The sequence below is a fragment of the Mandrillus leucophaeus genome, unplaced genomic scaffold (genome assembly GCF_000951045.1).
Source record: "Mandrillus leucophaeus isolate KB7577 unplaced genomic scaffold, Mleu.le_1.0 Scaffold88, whole genome shotgun sequence".
Taxonomy (NCBI): domain Eukaryota; kingdom Metazoa; phylum Chordata; class Mammalia; order Primates; family Cercopithecidae; genus Mandrillus; species Mandrillus leucophaeus.
The window spans coordinates 1,857,659-1,883,616 of record NW_012109585.1 but is presented as its reverse complement, the minus strand read 5'-3'; the positions used below and the strand labels follow the sequence as shown (position 1 = coordinate 1,883,616).

Below are 25,958 nucleotides of genomic sequence, written 5' to 3'. Positions count from 1 at the left end.
AAAAAAGCTAACATAAGCAGAAGTCACTTTGTCCCTTCTCTGGAGATAAGCCAGTCCCTGGATCTTGCTTTCAGGTATAAGGTCCTGTGACCAGGCCCCAGTGTGGCCCCGAGGAAAGGCATTCACACTTTGATTACATTTCACCTGTGTATGCTTAGTGAGTGGCAGTTCCATCAACTCATCACCTGACATCCACCAGCTTTCTTTCCTCTACTCACATTTCTGCATCATCAGATGCTCAAACACAGGACTAGAGGGACACAGATCCCTGAGGGGATTAGGGATAGTATACAGTCGTCCCTCAGTATCTGCAGATGATTAGTTCCATGACCTTCCCCCCTACCAAAATCTGAGGGTACTCAAGTCCCTGATATAAAATGGCATCATATTTGCATATAACCTATGCATATCCTATATACTTTAAATCATTTCCAGAGAATGTATAATACCCAATACAATGTAAATGCTATGCGAATAATTGTTCTACTGTGTTTTATTTATTTGTATTGTTTTTATTGTATTGTGATTTTTTGTTTATTTTTTTCCGAATATTTTCCATCTACAGTTGGCTGAATCCATTGATGTGGAACCTGTGGATAGGTACGGCCAAATGTATAAGCTCACGCTTTGAGGACTTTTCTTCTAGATTCTGTCTTACACACACAGGCACACATCACACACATAAAACATCCTTTTAAGGCCTGCAGCCTTCACAACTTAAAAAATATTTTCCCAATAGAAAAGGAAACAATTTTCAAGTCATTTCCTGAATGTTAAGCAGGCATTTATTTATACCCCCAGCCAAGCTTTCAAACTTCAAGGAAATGTATAATATTTTTCCCAGGGTGTTGGACTATAACATTTAAAAATTCTAAAATGATTCAAAGTATTTGAGAAACTGGTGCAAACACTGAAAGCTGGGGCAATAGGCTTATTCAGCCTGCAGCCCAGGTGGGGGCCTTTCCCCAAGCTTCCTGTCTCCCTGGCTGCACACAACCAGAGGTTAGATGTGCTCTAAGCCCTGGCACAATGAGACAAAGTCACTCCTTCTCCTCACTCTTCCCTTTTCTATTCTGATAAGTTTGTAAGCAGATTGCAAACTATCACCTAAACATCTTTACCTTCCACAATGTGATCTCTCTAGAGATCATAGCAGGTGGCAAATTGGTCTTATTTATCATTATTTGCACTTTTATTTTGTAGTATTTTAGGCCCAGAGAATTTTCACGAGTCTTTAGATGACAGCGCAAACATTAATACATAATTCATCATCTATTTTTCATAATACATGTGGTTAACAACCCATTGATAAACAGAAAAATCATTACCACTTTAAGTAGGATAAAGTTAGTTCTTGGCCCTACTCTTCCTCTCTGAGGTCTCAAAGGATAAATTGCTTGTGACTGAAGCACCATCCACAACCTCCATGCTATTTTGTCAACAGGAAGAGCCTTCTTACTTGTAGCTTTGTTATTCTTCAGAACCACTAGATGTTAAATAACTGCAATACAGTGTTTGTGAGGCTTCCACAGTCTCTGATTCGGGCGCACTGGATGCTTTTAAATGTAAGCGAAAGATGAGAAAGCAAGAGAGATACCCCTACCCCATACTGCTTTCTCTTTCCTTCCAAAGTCCTAAACCTCACTCTACAATATTCCCTTGTCATCTTTTCTTTCCATGTCCCCACTCTGCCCCATCAGGCATTGCTGTTTTCATAACTCAGTTGGAAGAAATATTAATTCCTCGAATCATTTTGAAATAAAAGCTCCACAGAAAAATAAAATGCATAGACAAAATGCCCAGGAATTTGACTGGGAAGCAAATAAAGGAGACTAGCAAAATAAAATGGACCCTAAGCAATTTTATCACAAAGATGATCAGTGAAGAAAACCAAGCAGATTAATTCAGGAGAGCTGCAGACATCACACTGTGTTCTTGGTGGCTGTTACCCAACTGAAGTAGACAATTTTTTTATTTTTCCTTGCTACTCTAGGTGCCTCTACACAGAGAGCGCATATTCCACAAGGATGAAGCACTTCTGAGAAGTCCAGCTCACACTAATTTCCTTTTCTCTGGCTCTTACTGCATAGAAAAACCAATCAACCAAAATGTCATTTGTTGGCAGTGCTCCCAAAACCCATTTTAGGTACTGTGGGGAAGATCAAGAAGACACACTTTGCCCTCCATCACCATACAGTGAAGCAAATGATTGGGAACAGCTATTTAATGTGTATGGACTTTGTCCCCCCAACCAGCTTGTAACTTTCTTTACAGCTTCCTCGTTTCACTATGTCCATCAAATGCCGCTATTAAATCCACCCATGGAGGAAGAGTTTAAACCATAAAGAAAAGGAGTCAAGTGCCTCATTAGTTGAAATGATTATCCTTTTAGGATTTCCTTTATTCCCTTCATCAAGTATTTCTGGAATGCTCACTAGCTTATTGGGTGCCACACAAGGCACCAGGGAGGCCCCAGTGACCACATCAAGTTTTAATATCTTTCTAGATCCAAGATGAGAGAGACATAAGAAAATCCTTGAACAGCTACATGATTTCTACACCAAAAAATAACGACTTGCCAGCAGGCATCTAACTCCAGCCACAATTTGCTGAAGACCTTGACATTGGCTGCAATTTTTGTTAATGACTAGTGTCTATTCTGGTGATAAATTAAAGTGACTCCAAAAACAATAGCCTGGGAAAACTATTTTTCATGGATGATGCTTCCTAGTCAGGAAGAGGTTTTCCCCGAATGAGTATTTTAGGGGATGTGGAGGATGACATATGACATTTCCAATAAGAATCTGATAGTTTTTTACACATTTGGTGGCATCAGATCATCTCCATAATATGTGGCTACAAGCAGCAACATGTGGTCCCTTGAAAGCAGAATGGATTCAGAAATAGTGCATTTTAGAAGACACTCTCTTGCTCTTTATTATTATTTTTTTTATTACAATTTGACTTCTTTCCTGCTAAACTGCTCTCCTCTAAGATTTATAATGTCAGGAATGCACATATAAGGCTAGCTGAATAAGCAATAAAGTACTAAAGGAACAGTTATGTTAATTTATAATGTGCCATTTGTCGACAATCCAAAAGACATTACTTCAAACAAAGGTGACTAGGTGGATGTTAATAGCCAGCAAATGTATTGATGCAAACTCTTGTTCCAAGTAACTGCATTGTAGAAAGGATTTTTCATTACATTACTGGTCTTCTTAATTGTCCACAATTTTCATATTTACTTTTAAAATAAAAAATTGTCCAAAATTTTCATATTTACTTTTAAAATCAAAATATCATAGTAGATGCTTTCAAATGAACTTCCAGTTTCAGATATTGCAAATACTGAAATATGCCAGATTTGAGTTTTACTAAAAAAAATTGGCTCAGTTGTAATTCCAAATGTTAGTTTAGTATCATTTTATTTAGCAAGGCTGGCATGCTCCCAGATACAGTAGAGAATTGTGCAATTTTCCAGATAATCTAATCCAAAAAAATCTTGTTTTGGCTTGAATTTTTAAAAAACTTTTTGGCTTGAAATATCTGAATTAATTAGTTTAGCCATTCCTTTCACATGGCCAATGCAGAATAGGTCTGAAGACTGTGCAACAAGCAAAGTTCAACCAATTTTCCTCAGCACATCCTTGACCTTAATGTTGGTGAGTAAGGTTTATTGTACAGAAAAAAAGAAAAAAGAGGCTATATTCCTTAAGAGTTTCTTTCAGTAATCTCTACCTCTACATCCACCAAGTTTTTCAGATGAGACCAAACAATGTAGGATTTAGAGAAGTGGCTTCAATTTAGTGGTTGGGTCTCAGGTGGAGGACAGATGACATAAAGTAAACTTCTTAAAGAATTCTTTTCTAGTCCCAATTTGTGGGGCCCTGCAACCTCCTCTTGGCCTGGCCTTTCTGTCCCTGGCTTATGGCATGAGCATCTTCCTACAGAGAGGCTTCCATGACCTCACCTACATACAACAAAATTTTCTCCCTCTTCAGTCCCAGTGCCTCACACTCCAAATTCTCCAATTCTTATTTACCAGACAAATTAATTTCCCAAACTCTAGTTCTCATCACTTTAGTTCCCTAATTACAAACTTTCCACCGCTCTCCCTTTCCTACAAGACAACGTTAAAAGTGCTCAGCCTGACCTGCTGGGTCCTTTGAGATCCTTCCCCAACTGATCTCTTCAGCATTCCTCCTGAATGGCCTACCGGAAGCTTGTATTTGAGTCACATGGAACTACTCACCCTCCCTGCTCTGGCCCATTCTGGACCTCATCTTCACTTACCTCCTCCAAATGCCTACTCTCTCTTCCTAATGACCCAAACACTCCTACTCATTAAGGCCCAACCCAATTACATCTCCTTTGAGCCTTCCCTGAAAAATGCAGCCCAGGAGAACCTTCCTTTCTGTGAGCTGGTACCCATTCTTGGCCGTATAATTGTATGCCAAACAGGGCAGCTCCTCCAACGACATCTAGTTTGGATCATGAAGTTTTCACTTGCGGTAACAGCTCTGTGTGCAATACCTCTTTGTATGGCATGTAGCACATGATAGTCTGTGGTTGAATGGCAGGATGAGAAATAATGAGCCCAGTTGTGGTTCCTACTCTTCCAGCTATACCTTCTGCAGTGAAGGATCCTCTATCATTCATGTAAAAACAAGTGAAACCTGAAAAGCTTGTTATACAAGCAAGGCTCTGGCCCTCAGTTTCCTGAAGTGGCTGAGTTGACTCTGGGGTCTGAGTGCATAGATTAGAACAATGGTTTTGCTATTTACTGGCTATATGATCCTCTGTCTACTTCTGCGCCTTCATATAAAATGAGGCTAATAACAGTACTCAAGTCATCTGGTTGCTGAGAAGATTAAATAAGATCATATAGATAAAGTGGTTAGTGCTAGGCACACAATAACTGCCCACTAAATATTTGCTCTTGGCTGGGCGCAGTGGCTTATGCCTATAATCTCAGCATTTTGGGGGGCCGAGGTGGGCAGATCATGAGGTCAGGAGATCGAGACCATCCTGGCTAACACGGTGAAACCCTGTCTCAATTAAAAATACAAAAAATTTGCCGGACATGGTGGCAGTCACCTGTAGTCCCAGCTACTTGGGAGGCTGAGGCAGGAGAATGGCTTGAACCCAGGAGGCAGAGCTTGCAGTGGGCTGAGTTCATGCCACTGGACTCTAGCCTGGTTGACAGTGCAAGACTCCATCTCAAAAAAGGAAAAAAAAAATTGCTCTTATTTTTATTAAACATTGTGTGAAAAGAATTTCCTACTTTAGGAAGTTTTCTCTTTCAGGTGGAATGTCAATTGACAAAGCACAGGCCTGCTATTGAAAAATGCACTTTGGAGATGGGTTTCCATCCTCTAGGCTGGCCTGGCAGGTCTAGGTGTTCTCAGGGTGATTGAATTACAGAGCTTTCACTTGGGCTCACCTACTAGTTTGACAAACTCAGCTCTACAGAGACAGTTTCATTTTTATTTTCCTAAACCTCCTCCTCAGCCCATTGACAAGAAAATGGCAAGAGCTTCCCAGGTTTAAGAAAAGCTGCAGCCAGGTCTTCTTGTTAGACTGAGACTGATCAAAACATTCCAGGATGAGACAGAGATGTGAACAAGACAAATCAAAGCCACGTAGGTGAAACAATCAAGAAGTCTAAGCCTTGCGCTAGGAAATAACCACAGGTCCTTAGGTATCCTAGACACTCCTGAACTCCCTGAGACAGAGCTAAGGCACTGACATCAGAACCACAACATAATCCTGCCTGCACTCGTCTTTTACTGCATGGATTTGTACTCAAGTCACTTCTTACCGTATTTATGTAGTTTAAAATATTTCACCCAGAGGGCTGCTTTTCCTCAGGCCTACCTCTTATAGGTGAGATGTGTTCCCCTCCTCCCCTGGGCCTGCCTAGTAAGATCCCGAGGTTTCCCCCTTTCTTAGATTTGAAGACAACCCATTTCGCACTGGACACACGCGCAAGAGCCCCTTGGGCAACCTGCCTGCAGGGTACTAAGTGGGAGAGTTACCTTGAATTCAGTCTCGATGTTGGCTAGTCTGGCTAACTCGTTGCTGAGCTCCAGGGCGGTGAGGACAGGGTCTTCGCTGGACAGGGACAAGTAGGCGGCACTCGCCAGTCCTTTGTAGGCGTTCATGCGCGAGCGCGAGTGGCTGAAGGAGTCTTTCCGCTGTTTCTCGGTGCACTCAGTGCACTTGCAGAAGTAGTCATGGGGCCTCTCGATACGGGCACCCTTGAGCAGCAGGATGTGCACGATCTCATACTCCTGGCAGTGCGCCGCCAGGATGATGGGCGTGATGTCGTGGGAGAAGCGCGTGCCGTCCTCGTCGTAGGCATAGAAGTCGTCATCACGCAGCTCCTGTTCCAGCGGGCTGAGCGTCAGGCGCTGGCCCTGCGCGAAGGCCGGGTGGTTGAGGATGGCCTCCACGATGCGCACGTAGCCCTTGCTGATGGCCAGCAGCAGCGCGTCCCCGACCCGTGCCAGGTTCTCCTTCTTTAGCAGCAGCTCCGTGACCTCTAGGTGCTCGTTGCCCACGGCCAGCTGCAGCGCGTTCTGCCCCATGTAGTCCACGCAGTTGAAGTTGAGGGTCTTGGACTCCTCCAGCATTTTCCGGACCACCGGGATGTTGCCATACTCAGCTGAGTCCAGGAAGCGTTCCTCCTCGGCCGTCAGGCTGGTGCCCTTCTCGTTGAACATGTAGGCGGGACCCCGGATGGCCTGGCGACGGCCCTTCTCCCTCAGCGTTGTGTGCCGGCGCTGCATGTTTTTGAAGGTGCTGCTCCCCAACCTATGGGACAGGGCAAAGATGCCAGGTTACTTTCCTGCGGATTCCCTAGCAGTAGAGCACACAATTGTTGAGATACACAAAGAATATCATGCTTGGAATCCTATGAGGAATTGTGCAGTCTTACAAATCATTGTCTCAATCATCAAGATTCAGACACACTGGGTTACCTGAACTATTTCTTTCAAGTGGTAGAATATGACTCAGTTGTCTGTCTCTATATGCCTTGGGTGGAGACGGGGTGGCAGAGCTGAAAAATGGATCTGGAAGGACCCTAATAATAGATGGAGGATGGGTGTGGGATGGTGGTATGGCTGAAGGCTATTGGTTTTATTTCCATTTGTATAAAGTTGAGAGAGCCACTAAACCCCTCGGTGCTTCAGTTTTCCAACCTGCTCAATGCGGATAACTTACATGTGCTGCAGAGTCTGTAGGAGGATTAAATGAGATAATTTGTGTGTAGAAAGTATAAGTCAATGTAGGTTTTATTCTGTTCCCTCTTGCCTCTTTTTATGCCCAGCTCTCCAAGGGCTGTGCCATAGAGTTGGCCATCACAAATACGGCTGCCTTCGGTTCAGATGTTTCCCCCTGAATGAGCTCCTGCACCATGGCAAAACTGCAGCAACATGCATGCATGCCACACGTGTCTGTTTCTACATTCTGTGCTATTCTCTATGGGAACAGTGCTTTCTGGTCCACACGCAACCTAAGCACCTATTAAAGGGCAAGATGTGGCAGGAAACAGGACTAGAATCATTGCCCCTTGCTGATGGCCACTGAAGCAACCCTTCTGAGAGAATTCAGCCTTAGCTTCTTAATATTGAGCCTGGATTTTTACATGGATGGAAGAAATAGCTCAACTTACATGCTGGGTCCGCTTCTTACTTATTGCTGTTTCCCAGTGTGGCCTAGTGTAGAGCTTAATACTAATGCTACTAATAATAGCAGTTAACATTTATTAAGCACCTACTATATGCCAGGTATTATATTAAGAGCTTCACATGTATTAACTTGTGTAATTCTTGCATCAAATCTATGAGGAAGGTGCTATTATCATCCTCATCCTCAGATGAAGATACTAAGAGTAGAGAGGCTGAAAGGCAGACTTTGGAGTTAGGAGGTTTAGAGTAGGAATCCTGGCTCCACCATTTGCCAGTCTTGGACAGTGTAAGTTACCCAAACTTACGTTGCCAAGGTGTTGAAACAGCAAACTAGAGACAATAACAGCTACTGTGTAATTTAAGCTTAAGTTGGGGATATGCCATCTCTAGCCAGCCTTGAGACCTTGAGCAGGTCCCAGCTTCTAGATCTCAAATAACTATGGAATAGAGGGGCTGGACCAGGTGTTTCCTAAGCCTTTACCAACTTGGACATCTTAAATGTTGTTGATTCTCCAATTGGTTCTACCTGTATTTTCTATTTTTCTTTTCTACTCTACCTCCACTCACATTATTCAGAGAATATTAGAATGGCATAAATTTTAACGAGTGTATCTTTTTTAAAGAGTAAGTACTTGGATATTTGTTTTTAACTATTTTCCATGGTCCCAGAGAATTGTTTTTTTTTTTAACATTCATCATGTCTTCATGCATAAACAATACTTAATATTTCACTTTAGCCATTTTAAAAAAATAATCAAACAAAAATGATTACAGAGAAAGGCTTTAAAATTAAATCCAATGTTTTGAGATTTTAAAAAGTCATCCAATTAGCCTTGTGAATGTTTAAATTGGGGACTCCATTTAGTTTTCTGCTCATTTTACCTTTTGATCTGCTCAACCTGCTCAAACCTTTTCGGTTTTAGTTCCTTGGGGGCCCTATGTCTGGTATAAAGCAAAGAATGGGGATCATATCTTGGTACTCTAATCCTGCCTGGAGCTGAGTCACACTTCCCTTGGGAAAAGCTGCTAAATTATACAGTGGAGCTAACTTCTTTATCTGCACAAAATAAAAAGAATAATTATGGGCAACTCCCTCAAAAGGCAACCGTGGGTGATAAATCCTAACCGAGAGCTCTGTACACCTTTAGGAAGAGCGTCTGAACCACCGTCCACTTTTTAAAAGTGCACTTTGATAAAAGATTGCTGGGGAAAAGACTGTCAGAATTCAAGTTCATGAGATCCTTCTGAGCCCATTCTTTTCAACAATGCCATCATTCCAGAGACAGTCTGTTCATTGGTACCAAAGGCAGACTGTGGATTAGGAATCCCAGAGAAACATTTACAGGAGAGAAAGATTCACAAATAGTGTGCAGGCACTTATTATTATAGGGTTTTCAGAAAGAGAAAGTTACTGAGTTGAAAGCTAAGCAGTTACCCCATTTGTATTCCCAAGAGGCTTTGTTTCAGGAGATGTAATGGACTTAGTTTCAAGGCCTGTCATCTGGGCACACACACACACAGGTAGAAGTTGAACCCAAGGAAGACTGATGATAATCTTTTTCATGGAAGTACTCAGCCTGTCCTACGATAGGCTTCTACTTCTCTCAAAACCACTTTATTAGACTTAGCCATCACAACCCAACCTGAGAAAAAGCAGTTTACACTCAAGAGCATCTGAGCAGTGTGTCAGATACGAAACAGCAGCTGTCTAAGAAGAAGCCGGCACTACAGCTTGATTCCACGTCACTTTTCCATTAGAGGTCTGCTCAAGAGGGAGAATAGGTCAGACTACAAGGTCAAGGATACCCAACTATTACACAGCAACAAGCCATGGAGAGATTAACTCAAAGGAAATTTAATGACTACTGAACCAAGTCATAGCAGAGAAATATTTCACAAGGAACACATAAGTACCCAATCTAAATTCAGAGTCCCTGTGAATATCACAGACACTGCAGCCTACAAACTTAAAGGATATTCAAGCATTGTTTATTCATTCCACTCATTACAAAGCAGAACAAAACAAAACGTAAAAAGCAAAGTATTAGCATTCTCATCTTTTAGATGAGGAAACTCCGGTAGGCCAAGTGAAAACACTAAATCTTAGGTCCTAAGACTTTGGACAAATAATTTCTGCACAAGGGTAGGGCATCATATAAATCTTGATGTTTCTATAATAACTATGTTTTATCAAAGAAAAGAATATATGTGTATAGCTAGTACTTGGCAGATGTTAAAATTTCCTCACCATGTGACATGCATTTTTCTGAATGCCCTTGAAAGCAGACACCCAGATGTAGTAAGAAATAAACAAGACTCTTTTGCAGCCTTTAAAACCTCAGCCTTGAAACACATTTGGATGCTCACAAAATTGTCGGTTCTGCTCCTTTCCTAGCAGAATTTAGCGTTAAAAATGAAACCTTATGAGCGTTAAAGTCATGTATGCATATAAGCAGATAATGGCATATGCTACTCAGTGAAATTGCGTCCAATGCGAGGGGCTTCACAATAGACTATGAAGCCATGAGAATTGATGCACATATTGATGGAGGCCTTTTAACCTCACTGTGGGCTTTTTATTAGCTCTGACTACCTCTTACCCTAATATCCCTCTAATGATGCTTTTTAAACATTTATGCACTTGTGAATATATTCAGCCACCATATCCTTGCTGTTTAATCTTGATATCACAGATATTCATGTTTTAGCTATATATATCACATGGGTTGGAAAGAATCCACAAAAGATGATGTGTCAGATAAAGTCACATGGTTCATAGTAGTTGGTGGCCAAAGCTCACACTCATGAATCAGATGTGCCGCCCTGCTGAACTCTGGTGATCCTATCACAGTTTTAGGGCCAATGATAAGCAAAACGAATCTCCCTAAAATGCATTTGGAATTTGATTGCCTTATTTTAGTATTTTTCTTAAAAGTGAACTTTGAACACAAATACGTATTTGTTTGCATGTATTATTGAGATAATGAGTGATTAAATACCCCAGTTAGATACTATGTTTTACATTTTCCAGAAGTGCATACAACTGACATTTGATGTCATTCGGAAGAAGGATTCCAGTGGAAACAAAACCATATATGAGAGGAAGACTGATTATTAAACTCCCTCTTGATCCTTCAGTTGCTATTTTTATCAAGCTGCTCTTACAGATGCATCAGCCAGTCTGAAGGAAGCCAGATGTCATTGATCCATGAAAAGTATGAATCTTGTGCCCTAAGTCCAGCTGCACATGAGCATGGCCATAAAGGCTTTTAGAGACAGAAATTGTGCTTAATTACTGAAGAAGAAAAGGCCACTTAATCAAAATGTCTTTTTAGAGATATTTGTTGTCTCTTGTCTAAAATTGCTACATGTATCAAAGGTCTCTATGGAAATTATCCAATCTTAAAATCAATTCAGCCTGTAATATTCCCCTACTGGAAATAGAACCAAACAGAATCTAGGAGTCAGATCAAACACCCAGGAAAACCCAGCTTTGCTCTGGGCATCTTCTCCCAAGAGTACGTTTTCTGAGTATTAGTCTAGAGCAACAGTGATAAAATAGTCAAGTTATTTGGAGTCTTCTTCTAAACCACAGGTCTCCTGCCAAAATAACGGGAGTGATAAAGCCCATTCCTCATGTTCCTCAGGAGCACAGTGAAGATTAAATAATGTCTACCAAATGCCCTGGATACCGTAACACTATATACAAATGTCCATGACAGTAATGATCAAAATCTTACCTATCAATGCACTTAAGTACACAATTATTAGAATTGTCTCACATTTTACTGGACATTGATATACTCAGCTTAGCTATTTTTCTAAATGACTATATAATAGTTATATTTAACATACATTACACATTTACCATGTAGGCACTGTCCTAACTGCTTTACATAAATTACTGTTTTAAATAAATTATCTTCTGATAAGCTTAGCTATTTTCCTGAATGACTATTTAATCATAGTGATTAACATTTGTTTCACATTAACCATGTACCAGCTATATGCTGAGTAATTTATGTGCATTGTCATTTATATTTATTTATTCATTTATTTTTCAAATAAGATATAAAGATAAATTTAATGTTATAGGTACTCAACACAATAATGCCAGACATAAAGACAAATGGCAATATAATGATGAATGAATTGTAAATATAAACATATAAAAAAGGAGGTAAGTACATAAATCATTAACCGAAGATGATTAAAATGTATAGCGAACACATTTGAGAATATGCATTATCATTTTAAGTTCTCACAAACTATTACATGGTTTAGGTGCTATTGTCATTCCCATTTAACAGATGATGAAGTGATGGTCAAATTAATTAACCACTTTTCTGAAGCTACACAACATGCCAGAGGTAGACTCACTGTTAAGGGTCTAGTCTGTCTGCTTTGAAAGTCTGTGCTTTTGGCTAGTATGCCACTGCCAGCCATCTTCTTTCTGTCTTTCTGATTTTTTTTTTTTCTGAGTTTCTTTAGACTATAACTTTCTCCATTAGAGTTCAAGATCCTTGAGGGTAGGGAATACTCGTGTATATGGCATATGCACCTGGTGCCCTATACTCCTGACGCCTGGCACATGGTGCTTGGTCAACCAACTTAATTCATTCCTAAATATTTGAATCTGTGTTGGTCATTTAAGAAGATCAGTACATTGGAGCTGTTGGTGTTTACCAGCATCTTCCTTCTCACAAAATATAGGAGCCATATAATTCTATAACAGTTATTTCCTGCTTATGACTGACAACATTTATAAGGTATGAATTCCTAAGTAAAATCAGTTTCTAATTAGCTCCACTATAAATTATGGCCCATAAGTTGCTAGATGAAGCAGCTAATATCAGAAGGCATATGACACCCTTTGGTGACTGAGTCAGAAAATTGAGACATTCTCACTTCTTCATGCTACTTCTGAAAATTTTTACATATTTTCAAAGGCATCCAACTTATTTCTAGGTATCACCTTCCTTTTTCTGTTGAAGTTGAGGTGAGATAGTGAACGTAAACTGTTTATCATCACCTTGTAAGTGCTCTAGTGACATTGCATATTATTAGCTCTATTTTAGCTTACTACAACTATATTAATTGTGAGTTTAAGGCATTTAAGTTCCCACCTAAGCTACTGATAATAATTTGCTTGTACAACATATGTACTTTAAATAAAGAAAAAAGATACCCACCTAACTACCCCCATGATATACACGAGTTCATACATTTTACCAGTTAATCCTACAGGAAACAAGCAAAGTATCCTTCTTCTACTCATTAAAATGTATTACATTAAGATATGCTTCCCAAAAAATTCTACTAATGTGAGATAGTTTTTCTATTGCATCTTGGAATAAAAATATTGTCTAGTGTTCCTGAGTGCTAATAAATGTTTCTATTTGTAATTTATTTTCATTTAGAGAAGAAGTTATCCTCAGTTTTTTCAAACTGCCCTAGGTACCACCTATCTAAATATAACTAGTGCTTTGTATGTGCTTCTATTTTTCTTTTTACTTTTAAAATCCTTATTTTCCTATTTTGGAAGTTGGAAGTTATGAAACTGGATGTCTGTATCTCATTGTGTATAGCTCCAGGTGGAGCTGAAACAAGTTTTGATAGTTTTATGTTTTAAAAAGATTTTTCTTGAAATAAAATAGATATGTGTAACCTTTTGATGATTTCACTGACCTCTGTGATAAGAGTCTGAAATAAACATCCACTACCGAGAAAGTAAGAGAGGCCCTTATATTGTGAAATGACAATACTAAAAAAAAAAGTAACATGCTGAATATTTATATGGAGGGAAATGCTGATTGCTTTTACTAAGCAAGAGCTCCTGGTATCTCTTATCCAAGATACCACATGCATTCTGCAATTAGCCTCAACGAGGCTCCACATAGTTCTGATTTTTTTCTGGGTTAATTACTGCCTAAAGGAGTTATCTAGTCTACATGCCCGTAAGTTTAGGAGCAAGTGTTTTTGGAAATAAATATTTATGAAAGGGTAATTGTGACATAGAAGTTTGGTAAGTTTTTAAATAGTTGAATCAATATCATTGTTAAAAAGATCTTGGAGATTGGATTTGCACCACATCCATAATGAATATTCTGGATTTAATGTGAATTCATTCATAAATCTGATGTGTGCCTGGTGCTTCAGAAATAGGACTCACCAGCAGGTGGCATTCTGAGGCAAAAATTCACTGAATGCCACCAGGCAGGGTCAATCATTATTGCCTTTTCTGAATCTACCCTGAATCCATTATGTCTTTAAATTACAATTAATAGCAATAGCGTTTTGGTTGTGTCTACTCAATCATAGGTAAGTGAATTTACAACTTCAAACTTAAAGGGGAGATTCAGAGTTTCAAAGCTCTGCCTAGATTACACCTCTTTCATTAGGAGCATATTTGTTATTTTGAAATGGATGTCTGAAGGAGATATATAGCTCAGATCATATTTTCAGCAAGAAAAAAAGAAAAATGACAATCTTTTTTTTGCCACCTGTAGTTCTTTAATGGTGGCTGCTTACTAGAATATAACCCTCTCCCTCCTCTCAACCCCATATTTATATTATGATATATACAACCACATAAATACATTAGAAAGCTGTCAGTAGTGAAGGGAAAGAAGAGACAACACATACACACTCTTCTAGGAATAAAACTGTATTACTCTAGCACAAAAGGAGTAGGCTACTGAGACGAGTTGTCTATTTCTAAATGGCTTTGAAAACTTAGACATTCAATGAAGGAAAAAAAAAATTTCTTCTACCAACTCAACAAATAAGAAAGACCTCAGATCTATCTAAAAATCTAAGCAGTGCAGTAGAAGAAGAAAGCTGATAAATAAAAGTTCAATTCCCTATTTTAGCGAGAACACAACCTCTACTGGAAAAAAAGATCAATATGAAAGAACCATCATAGCTGCTTACATTGAGGGTATAATACGCAGGCTTGTTCCTCCTCTAGATGACCGGAATCCGGTGCTGAGTCGCGGGAAGCTGGCTCCCCATGGGTGGCAGCCAAGGGTGTACCGCTCTCCGTGGTGCTGAAGTATAGAGCTGGTCAAGTGAGTGGAGTTGCAACGATGTGAAAGCGCGCTCCGCTGTTCTTTGTGCTGCAATGGTAAAAACTCTCCTTCCGAGGCAGAACTGTGTTACCGTCCTTTTCCTAATCGGGGGGAAATTTCCCAGAGAACATGACGGAGAAGCATCTGTGTGTGAGAGTGGCATGCGGCGTGGTGATGTGTTGGTATAGTCCCCACCCCCTCTTCCCGACGTAGCTTGAAAGGGAGGTAGCAACTCTTTCTTCCTACCATAGCTCCTCAGGATTTCTACCTGCCCCTTCCTCTGTCCCAGAACAGCACATCACACACACACACACACACACACACACACACACACACACACACACACCTCGTTATATAAGGCAGCATGTTCTGGTTTCTGAGGCAGAATACTCATTGGTTTAAACAAATGAGGAATGAGTTGGTTTCCTACCTGTTGTGTCTGTGTGTTTACAGAGGGAGGGGTTTAAAAAGAAAACTAAAACCAGAGAAGCCTAAAGAGCGATAGAAGTAGTTTTCTTTCATAAGTCTCATCAACCCACCACACTTTGTCTTCTGTGAGTGATGTATCTTCCAACTTTACTATTTTGGTTCAGTGGGGTAGAGTAAGTCTCACATTAGTAACAAGACTAAAAGGATTAGGTTTCATTTGCAACTTTCCACTTTTTGAAAGCAAATTCTCAATCCAAAATACCATTTCCCTAACAGTTCCCACACTCACCAATTGCTATGTTACCAAATGGTCTATGATTCTTAAACACTGAGGTACTTTAATGACATCATTGGAGAGAAACCATCTTAATTGAAATATTGCCTGTGTAAGAAAAATCACAATTGCTTCTACAATCTACCTGGGTAACTGACCAATAAATCAGAGTGGTTATTCTCTGAAATCAATTCACGGCTTAATAACTGACACTCTGTAAAACTGTTGCTGTGTGCACGTGCAATACTTAGGGATAAAGAGTTGCTTATAATGTACACGTGACCATTCTAGTTTTACATCCAAATGAGATTGCATTGGTTTATTAATATGCTACTAGTATTTTCTCTGGATATAACATGGTATGTGGGAAAAGACCTTGGGATTTTGATTCACTTATTAACTGTGTGACTTTAGACATGACAATAAACCCATTGAATCTCAGTCTTCTCATATGTGAATGGTGGGTAACAATAGGGTTTATAATATCTTTTACCAATTGTTGTGGTGATAATTGAAAAATCATATACAAATAACTCCAAAGAGCTCACACTTAAGGTGTGCATGATAAGTTTGAATGTTCCTTTTAATTTTTTAAAAATTTGAGACAGGGTCTCACAGTGGTACAATCATGGCTTACTGTAGCCTTGACCTCCCAGGCTCAAGTGATCCTCTTCCCTCACCCTCCAAAGTAGCTATACAGGCACATACCACCAGAGCTAGCTAATTTTTAATTTTTTAGTAGAGACAGTGTCCTACTACGTTGCCTAGGCTGGTCTCGAACTCCTGGGCTCAAGCTATTCTCCTGCCTCAGCCTCACAAAGGGGTGGGATTACAGGCATGAGCCACAATGCTTGACCCAGTTTGAAAGTTCTTTCTCCTCTGCTTGCTCAAGAAAAGTTAAGGTAGTTCTCTAGTTCTGGGAAAGGTGGCATGAACCTGTAGTCCCAGCTACTTGGGAGGCTGAGACATGAGGATCACTTGAACCTAGGAGGCTGAGGTTACAGTGAGCTGAGATCATGCCACTGCACTCCAGCCTGTGTGACAGAGTGAGATCCTGTCTTGAAGAGCAAAGAAACCAACAACAACAAAATCCTCCAAAGACTGGTAATAAGTGAATTTTATTCTTATAAGCCTCCACACAAGCTTTACAATATTAATAATTATGCTTTGTTGGATAAAATATCATTCTAAAAAGAAATTTTCTAAAATTAAGACTTTCCTTAAAAAAATTACAGGCTTGAAGGATACAGAAATTTTATTTTTTATTAGAATCAGAAACAAATAGATTTATGCATTTGAATAAAATGCTAATGAATTAAGAGCTGTTTAGTATTGCAATGAGGTGTGGAACAAAATACAAATGTGAAGCTGATAAAAGTGTCTTACACAACTAAAAAGTTAGAAGATTGGCTCTGACAAGTGATAATATCCTTTTGATATTATCAAAAGGATTTTGGGATCCTCATCATCATGATTAGTGAAGTAGTGTAGAATGAGATAACTCTTAATCATACAATACTTTTAAAAGAATACTGGTTTGTGGCTTTTAGTTGATGATGGAATTGAAGTCTCATTATATTCTGTTTTTAATAAACAGCCAAGAGTGTATTTTCATAAAACTCTGACATGAATAATGTCCTTGTTTTCAATATTGATAAGCTTATTAAAAAAATTAAACCATATTTTAGAAAGTTGTGCCAATGATGGTATGACAGTCAAATGTGTGTGTGTGTGTATATATATATATATTCTCTCTCTCATATATATATATATGTGTATATTTATGTATATATAAAAGAGAGAAAAGAAATGAGCTAATTATTTTCTAGATATATTAATTAATTGAAGACAAGTCAGAGTCAGGCCAGACAGCTCTTCAAAAGTGGTAAGATGACATTTTGCCAAGGATCCAGTCCTCAAGATCCTTATAATTAGAGTACTTTATCATTTCCAGAGCATATCATACACAGACATTTGGTTCAACGAGGCAAATACTTGTAATCTGAAAAAATGTTGCATCCATATCAAATTTTCAATATATAAAACACAGAAGTAATTAGAACTTCACTATCAACAGTGAAAGTTCAGGAGATGCTCAGTTTTTGGACTAGAGGATGTCTAAATTTCCTGCATAAGGACTTGAATTTTGCATCTCCCAGTCTCAAACAGACATAGGCTCACAGTAGAATTTAGTGGTTAAGAGTATGTACAGCTTCTAGTCAAATTTCCTGTGTTTTAATCCCAAATTTCCTATTCCTCAAGTGTGTCCCTAAGTTTTATCACCTGTGAGATGAAAGTAACAACAGTTTCTCACTTGTAGAATTATAGTGAAGATAAAATGAGACAACACACACAAAGAGCTTACAGCAGAACCTGGCACATAGAGCTCAGCCTATGTCAGCTTTCGCTACTGCTTAACAACTCACCCTGTGACTGAACAGTGAACATACTATTGATCCGTGGTTCTCAGACTTTGTGTGCTCCATTATCGTCTAACTAACCTGTTAAAAATATAAACATACAAATTTCTGGTTCCCTAGAAAAATAAGTACTTTATCTCCTTAAGAACCTAAAGTGATTCTGATGCAGATGATTCATAAATCACACTTTGGGGAAACACTGCTATTTATTGTCCATTGAATGACTAGGTTGTTTTAGAAACCAAAGCCATGAATATGAAGGTTTATTTCAAATAAATGAGTTTTTTAGGAGACCATTCCCCCTTTTTTTCCTCTCTCAGAATGTTCCTTAAGTCTGTGCAACTTTGTGTGGTTACTAGTCAGGTCTGGTTCTTTCTCCTAGTTAGAAATATATTGAGCAGACTTCTTAGGCATTAGATTTAAGGAATTAATGTAAACAGTTTCAATAGAAAAATTCTGGCTGAAATTGCTAGAAGCCACTATGCTGAACCCACTTAAAAAGTAGATCTCTCTCATTTTGATTAATGACAGCACCACTGTAAAGCTTCTTTTGAGTGAGCACAAAATCTGGGGAAAAATTTTGTGCTCTAGACTGTTCTCAAGTGATGAAAAATTGTGTTTTTATTTACAAAACAGGGAGTGACTGGAAATAGCACTATGTCTCAAAGTGATGATAAGAATGATGCTAATTTAATTCTATTCATATTTATGTGTTTTATGAAAAATTATTCATCTTTCAGTTTGGGCTATAACTTTGTAGATTTCAATGGTTATGCTTTTACAGGACTTATGTAAGCTATAATTGGCTTGTAACCTATTAAAGTTTTCTTACAAAAGCAAACTGAAACCCATATGAAATATTTATTCATTGCTATTGTTTGAATGTCTCCTCCAAAACTCTTGTTGAAATTTAATTATCATTGTAATGGTATTAAGAGGTGGGACATTTCAGAAGTGATTAGGTTATGAGAGCTTCACCTTCATAAATGGATTAACACCTTTATATTGGGAGTGGGTTATTGTGGGAGTCCAGCCTCCTTCTCTGTTTCTTGAGCTTACCCTTTTGCCTTTCACCAAGGGATGATCCTTTGCATGTGGTGCCTTCTGCCATGTTATGACACAGTAAAAAAATCCCTCACCAGATGTGGCCCTTGATTTTGGACTTCACAGCCTTCAGAATTATTAGACAAATAAATCTCTTTCCTTTATAGATTACTCAGTCTGTGGTATTCTGTTACAGCAGCAGCAAACAGACTAAGACATTTATGTTCTGCCTTAAAAACATAAGAAAGATTTAAGATGGTGTGGTCAGAATGGAAACCCTCCTTCAATTAAAGAAGTGTGTAGGAATGGCAGTCAGCGGATAGCCTCCAGCTGCCATATCCTTCAGGGTCTGCCTCAGGTACAAAGAGCCACCTTACCCGGGCCACACCCTTTGCAGGATAGACTATATTTTATGACTGAGCAAGGTGAGAGAATACAGACCATTTCAGGAGCATGCTTATGCAGAATACTCTTTCCAGGACTTGCTGCTATATTGCCTGCATTATCATAGTTTGATTTCTTCCTCTCCCCAATACTGCTTCCTCCCTTTTCCTTTTAAAAATGTTGATCCCTAGTAAATATTTTTCACCTTAAACTCTATATCAGTGTCTACTGCTGAAAAACCTAACCTGTATTCATTGATATCAGGAATGAATTGAAAAACTAGGTGATACGATGGCATGTTTGAGCTGGACTGCCACCATGTAGTTGGCGCTGACGCTATCACTGGTCATAGATGGAGCACAGATGGCCCATGAAACAAGGTGATGGTTCAGTTAAGTTTTCACCTGTGGTGAATTGGGATGTTATGCTTGTAGAAGAGAATGCATTGGTAAGTGGGAAATACGCATTTGAAACTCACCAGAGAAATAATAATGACAAGCACAATGGCTTTGGATAGCTATCATTAAATGCCACCTATATCCAACAGAAAGATAAGTAGCTGAGGATGCCTAATAGGCAATAGAATTCCAGGTGTAAAAGCTGGAGGACATCTTGGTGGCAAAGAAGCTCTTAAAAACTCTGTTGGGAGAATATAGAAAGTCAAAGTCTCAGCCTGGGAAATCATATTCAGAGTGACTGAATTTCACAGATAATGAAATGGCCAACTAAGGATGGTCTGTCATGTCAGATTATCATCTTAAGAAAGTACAGAACTTAAAGAGATTGAGATATCTACATGATATCTCAGAAAATTTTGTTTCCCAGTTGACCCTCAATCACTAGAGTGATTGGTCATAAGACCCCCAACTACACAAAATCTCATACTCAAATCCTGCAGTCGTCACCATGGAACCTGCATATAGGAAAATCAGCCCTTCATGTATGTGGGCTTCACATCCTCTGAATACCATATTTTTGAGCTATGTTTTGTAGAAGAAAATCTATAATACATATAAGTGGACCCACATAGTTAGAATCTGTGTTGTTCGAGGGTCAACTGTACCTCTGAACCCTCTGAGCCTGAAGACATGGTCCATCATCCATATTAAGAGCTAGCAGCTGTCACCTCGTGCTGGAATACATTATATAGGTCTCACCCCCATTAGGTACACGTGCATGCCCAGGGCCGATACCACTTTCCTTCCTGCCCACAAAGCCTGAACTAAGGTTAACTTGTACACAGGGTCTGAGTTGACATTAATATCCATAGACCCATAATATAGCAGAAGATGTTCTAAACCTGATTAAGTCAGGAAAGGGACAATTTCCCCAAAAAGCTATAGGAACTAGCCAACATATATTAGAAAAAGTCAGGGGAGTATATTTGGAATGGGATTATGAGGATGCTTGAGTAAGGGGTCCTGTAATAAAAATTAGATGGTGAAGAGTTTATTGACTTGGTAATGTTCTCTTCCATTTTGGATTTAACATCTTGGCAAGGTTCTGAGGGATGGTGTGAACTTACTCCTCGGATGGTCTCTGGAAACATAAAAAAGCAATAGTTCACATCACACAAAGCTGAAGTGACATAATTTTCATGGCAAAAGATGAAGGAAAGAAATGAAAAACTTATAGATGTGAGGATGCCAGAATCAATATATCCTGTTTGGCTAGGAGGTCCCTGAGGTGATCATGTTCATGGGGTCCAGAGGACACACCTTTTTACCAAAGGCATCAGAAATGCACTGACTAAATGTCCACCAGGATCATTGAAATTTTAATTCATGGTTCTTCTCTTTAAGCCAAGGTTGATGGTGGGATAGTCTGTTACAGAACTTACTCACTGGTAACAATGGGCGTGAGAGAACCCTGAAACAATAGAGGCCAGGTGGAGGTGCTTCAACATCCTAAACCAGACTGTTGCAATTACTGTAATGATGAGCAAGATTGGAGGGTAAGGAAACATAACTCACAGAGTTATGAAAATGGTTAGTAGAACATAGCACCCCTAGGGGAAAAAACAGGCAACTGACTACGATACTATTCAGTTTGTGCCTGTAGAAAAATCAAGAAAGAATGACTGGCAGGCTGAGGATGTCATTCTGATGAAAAGTTGTAATTCCACACCATAAATATGTATTACTAAATGAAAAGGCCAATCTGAAAAAGTTGTATACTGTATGATTCCAACTATATGACATTCTGGAAAAGGAGAGCTGTGCAGATAGTAAAAATATCAGTGGTTGCTAGCAGTTGGGGGAAGGGAGAAATTAATAGGCACATCACAGAGGATTTTTAAGGCAGTAAAACTGCTCTATATGATACTATAATTAAGAGTAGATACAGGCTGGGTATGGTGACTCACGCCTTTAATCCCAGCACTTTGGGAAGCTGAGGCGGGTGGATCACAAGGTCAGGAGATTGAGACCATCCTGACCAACATGGTGAAACCCCATCTCTACTAAAAGGACAAAAATTAGCCACACACAGTGGCAAGTGCCTGTAATCCCAGCTACTCCAGAGGCTGAGGCAGGAGAATTGCTTGAACCCGGGAGGTGGAGGTTGCAGTGATCCCAGGTCATGCCACTGCACTCCAGTCTGGCAACAGAACGAGACTCCATCTCAAAGAAAAAAAAAAGGATACATAGCATTACACATTTGTCAAAACCTGTAGAGTGTACAACACCCTAATATAAACTCTAATGTAAACTGTGGACTTTGGGTGGTAATGATTTGTCAGTGTAGATTCAGTGATTGTAGCAAATGTACCACTCCAGTGTGTGGTGTTTATAACGAGAGGAGACTGTATATGTGTGGGGATTGGGGGTGTGTGGGAGCTCTCTGTATTTTCTGTTAAATTTCACTGTGACCTCAAAATTGTTCTAAAAATATAGTCTGTTAGAAAAGTCATAATTCCTTGCCAGTTTGTGGATCTGATCTTGTTTTCAAACCTGGAAAGGATTGAAGAGGTAGACCAATTCCTAGGAGAAAGAACCCTAGATTCTTTACATGGTCATGATTTCCTCAGTCATTCCCCCAAAGGATTGTCAGCAGTGGGCAAATATATCATTTATAGTTTGGGTCAAGGACTAGTGAGAGAATCAACTGTGGGCTTTGAGGTTCTGGAGCATGGCCATCCATTTGAAGTGGAGAATTTTACACCTTTTGCAACAACTTGTGGCATGCTACTGGATCCAAGTAGAGGTGGGTCACCTGACCATAAGAAACCAAGTGACTATATGTCTAGAACTGTCCATTATGAGCTGGGTCCTGTCAGATATACTATGTTATAAGGTCAGCTGAGTCCGGGCACAATTAGTTATAAAATGAAAGTGGTATATCTAGGACTGTGGGCTGGGTAGACCAGAAAACCCAAGCAAGCTTGAGCATGAACAGGGGGCTCCAGTCCACATGGCACCCACCACTGTGGCACTAGCATACCTCCCTCAGCTCATATCTATGGCTATGTGGAGAACTTAATACACAAGGTAAAGGAGTACAAAAACCCTGAGTTTGGCGTATAGATAGGTTGGCTTAGTATTTGGGTACAAATTAAAACGAATGGCAGCTATTCAAATCTCATTCAATCAATCTCATTCAGAGATGGCTTTGAAAGACAAGGAAATCCTCCCAAGGCAGAGAAATGGACTTGCTTATTTCCTTTCATAGAAAGAGAGCTAACTTGAGGTTAAATTCATACAAACTCATGGACAGTGACGAATGGCCTGCCCACCTTGTTGCAAACCTGGAGGGAGAAAGAGAATGGAACATTGGTGACAAGAAAGTGAGGTAGAGGCATGTGAAGAGACATATGTGAATGGATACAAATTGTGAATATCTTTGTATCACATATTAGTGCCCACCAGATAGCATATATCGTGGAAGTGATGCTAAACAACTGAGTAGAAAAAGTGACCTGCACAGCCAACATCAGCCAGCCTGTCATCAGTCACACCAGTGCTGGCCAAATGGATACATAAATGACAGCAGCAATGATGAAGGATTTGCATGGCTCAAATAACCTGGACTCCCATTTACCAAGGCTTATCTAGATATGGTTACTGCTGAATATTTAATATATCAGCAACAGAGACCAAGGTTAATATGACACCATTACTCACTCAGGAAGAACAACTGGCCTCTAGATGGCAGGTTTATAATGTTGGGCTCATTTCGTCTTGCAAGGGTTAGTGGTTAATTTCACGTGTCTGACAGGAATGGACATGCATTCTGAGTATGAGTTTCCCTTTCCTGCCCAAATGACCTCAGCCAGCACCCATATCCAAAAGCTTATTGAGTATTTGATTCACCGGCATGGGATCCTGCATAACATTGCACCAGACCAAGGGATGTACTTTATAGCAAAGGAAGTTCATGAGTGAGTCTATAACCAGAAAATTCATTGGTCATATCATATACTCTGCTCAGAAACTACTAGCCTGATAGAGCATTGGAGGCTCAGAGGTAACACTCTACACAGAGTGCCATTGTCTAAAATTCAGCATTTGCATCAAATAAATGATCTTTATATGGTGCTGTGTCCCTGAAGGAAACCTACATGAACACAGGACTTAAGGCATGAAAACAGTAGTGGTCCCATTTACTATCACTCTTAATGACTCACTGAGGGTCATTGTGTTTTCTTTCCCTGTAATCCTGGGTTCTGCTAGATTAACAGTCCTGGTCTTCAAAGTGGATAACACTTTCCCAAGAGGACATAGTAAAAGTCCCATTGAATTACAAGCTTTAGTTTTCACTTGGGTACTTTGATCTCCTTGTGTACAGGGACCAAAAGCAAGAAGAAGTCACTATCTTGGCAGGGTAATTGACTCCAGTCATTAAGGTGGAGGAGGTGGTATTATTGCACAAGAGAGGCAGAGAGAAATTTGTGTAGAACTTAACCCATCTACTTGCTCCTAACTTAGTACCCCCTTTCCCAATTTTGACTGTAAATTGACTGGCCCAGTGACTGCAGCCAAGGAGCATGGTGGCCAGTGACTCAGGTCCTTTGGACTGAAGGTCTGAGTCAGAATAACAAGAAGGCAGCCAGGCCAGTAGAAGTGGTAGCTGAGAGTTAATGGAACTTAAAATGCCTAGGGAAGAAAGGAGATAATGAATATTAGGTGGAACCCTGAGACCCACTCTAGCTTTAGGCACTACTGTTTATCTCACCAACATCTCTCTTCTAAGTCTCCCGTCAGGATGAGAGGCACACCAGACATCTGGAGGATCTGATCTTCCATCACATACAGAAATGTGGATCTAAGCCAAAAAGAAGGGGACTGTGGTAGACTCTGATGTACCTCCCAGCTTCCCCCTCAAGGAAAGATTTGCTGTCCAGTGGAGGTAATCGCATCGCAGATCATCTCCATAGTTCAGCTCCTTCAGATCCTACCTCAGCTCAGAGACTCACCTTGTCTGAGGTCACACTCTTGCTGGGGCAGTCTCTGTTGGTGACTGAGTGAAGGGTGTGTATGCTGGGCATTTTGGCTTGACATAGGTTCTCTTAACGGTCAATGGTTACTTTAGAGTGCCCTGTTAGGTTGACAAAGTTTTGATCTGGCCTGCATTCTTCCTCTGCCCAATCCCTCTTCCTCCTTTTTCTCTTCCTCAATGATAATTGCAAACAAACAACTTGTACTACAAACTCCAACTCTGCATCTGTTTCCAGATTACTCAACCTGCAGCAGATGGCCTTATGGGAATGTAGAAAATACAAAACAAATTGGAAATGGGTGAAAAAGAATAGATCAATAATAGGGAGAGGGACATAAAGTTGCTTGATTTAAGCCAACATACATTTTTTCTTAGTCCTATCTACTGGCTATAGACAGTCTCCATGTTTTCTAGAAGCCAGAGTAAAACAAAACAAGCCAAGTGATAAGTGGAAACCCTCTGACCAGGTAAAGAACAATGATTCAGTGATTCCTCATCCAAGGAGCAGATTTTCTTTTTCTTTTTCTGGGAAATGACACTGTGTAACGAAATGAAAAACCTTAACAATTAAGTTGTGCTGCACGGTTAACTAGATGGCTCATTGCTGTTAGTTACATTTATTTCAAATGGAATTACAATCAATCACATTATCCCAAGCAGGTGTATTGTTTGTCACTGACACTCCTTAGGTTCTGGATCAGTGACTATTTATTAGTCATGGGAACCAATTATCCAAGGGTGTTTGGTTAAGATGGTTTTATTGGTGCTGGAGCATGCAGAATGACTATGACTAATGGTGTCCCACATACTATCATTATTTATTTCGTCCTCCTGTGCACCAGGATGTTTTGACTTGAGCTGACTTGTTTCCCTTTTTGACTCTCCTTCCTGAAAATCATGATACCATCCAGTTCAGAAGAGGACACTGGCATGTAGAAGAAGAGAGGGAATAAGAGCAGAAGAAGTAAGTGGAACACTAAAGGGCCTAGAGAATCCTCCAACTGCAGAATTTGTTCTTGAATCACTGAATCGCAAACTAGCAAGGTGTTTGATTTTGAACCCTTGATTTTCTAAGAGATTATACAGATATGCTACTGGTACAGATATGCTACTGGTTTCCTTTACAGGTTCCCTTGAACCCTGGAAGTTGCAGTGAGCCAAGATCATGCCACTGTGCTCCAGCCTGGGCAACAGAATGAGACTC

General features: G+C 39.8%; 1 protein-coding gene across 3 annotated transcripts in view; it reads right to left on the bottom strand.

Moving 5' to 3' along the window:
* Positions 1-14,848, bottom strand: part of TRPC7 (transient receptor potential cation channel, subfamily C, member 7) — a 141,072-nt gene extending 126,224 nt beyond the window's left edge. For all 3 annotated transcript variants that reach the window (XM_011969179.1, XM_011969181.1, XM_011969182.1), the window contains exons 1-2: positions 14,631-14,848; positions 6,042-6,819 (exon numbers count right to left, since the gene is read on the bottom strand). In XM_011969179.1, the coding sequence (XP_011824569.1) occupies positions 6,042-6,819; positions 14,631-14,632 (780 nt within the window). In that variant the 5' untranslated portion in view covers positions 14,633-14,848. The remainder of the gene's footprint in view (positions 1-6,041; positions 6,820-14,630) is intronic.
* Between the last annotated feature and the right edge of the window lie 11,110 nt (positions 14,849-25,958).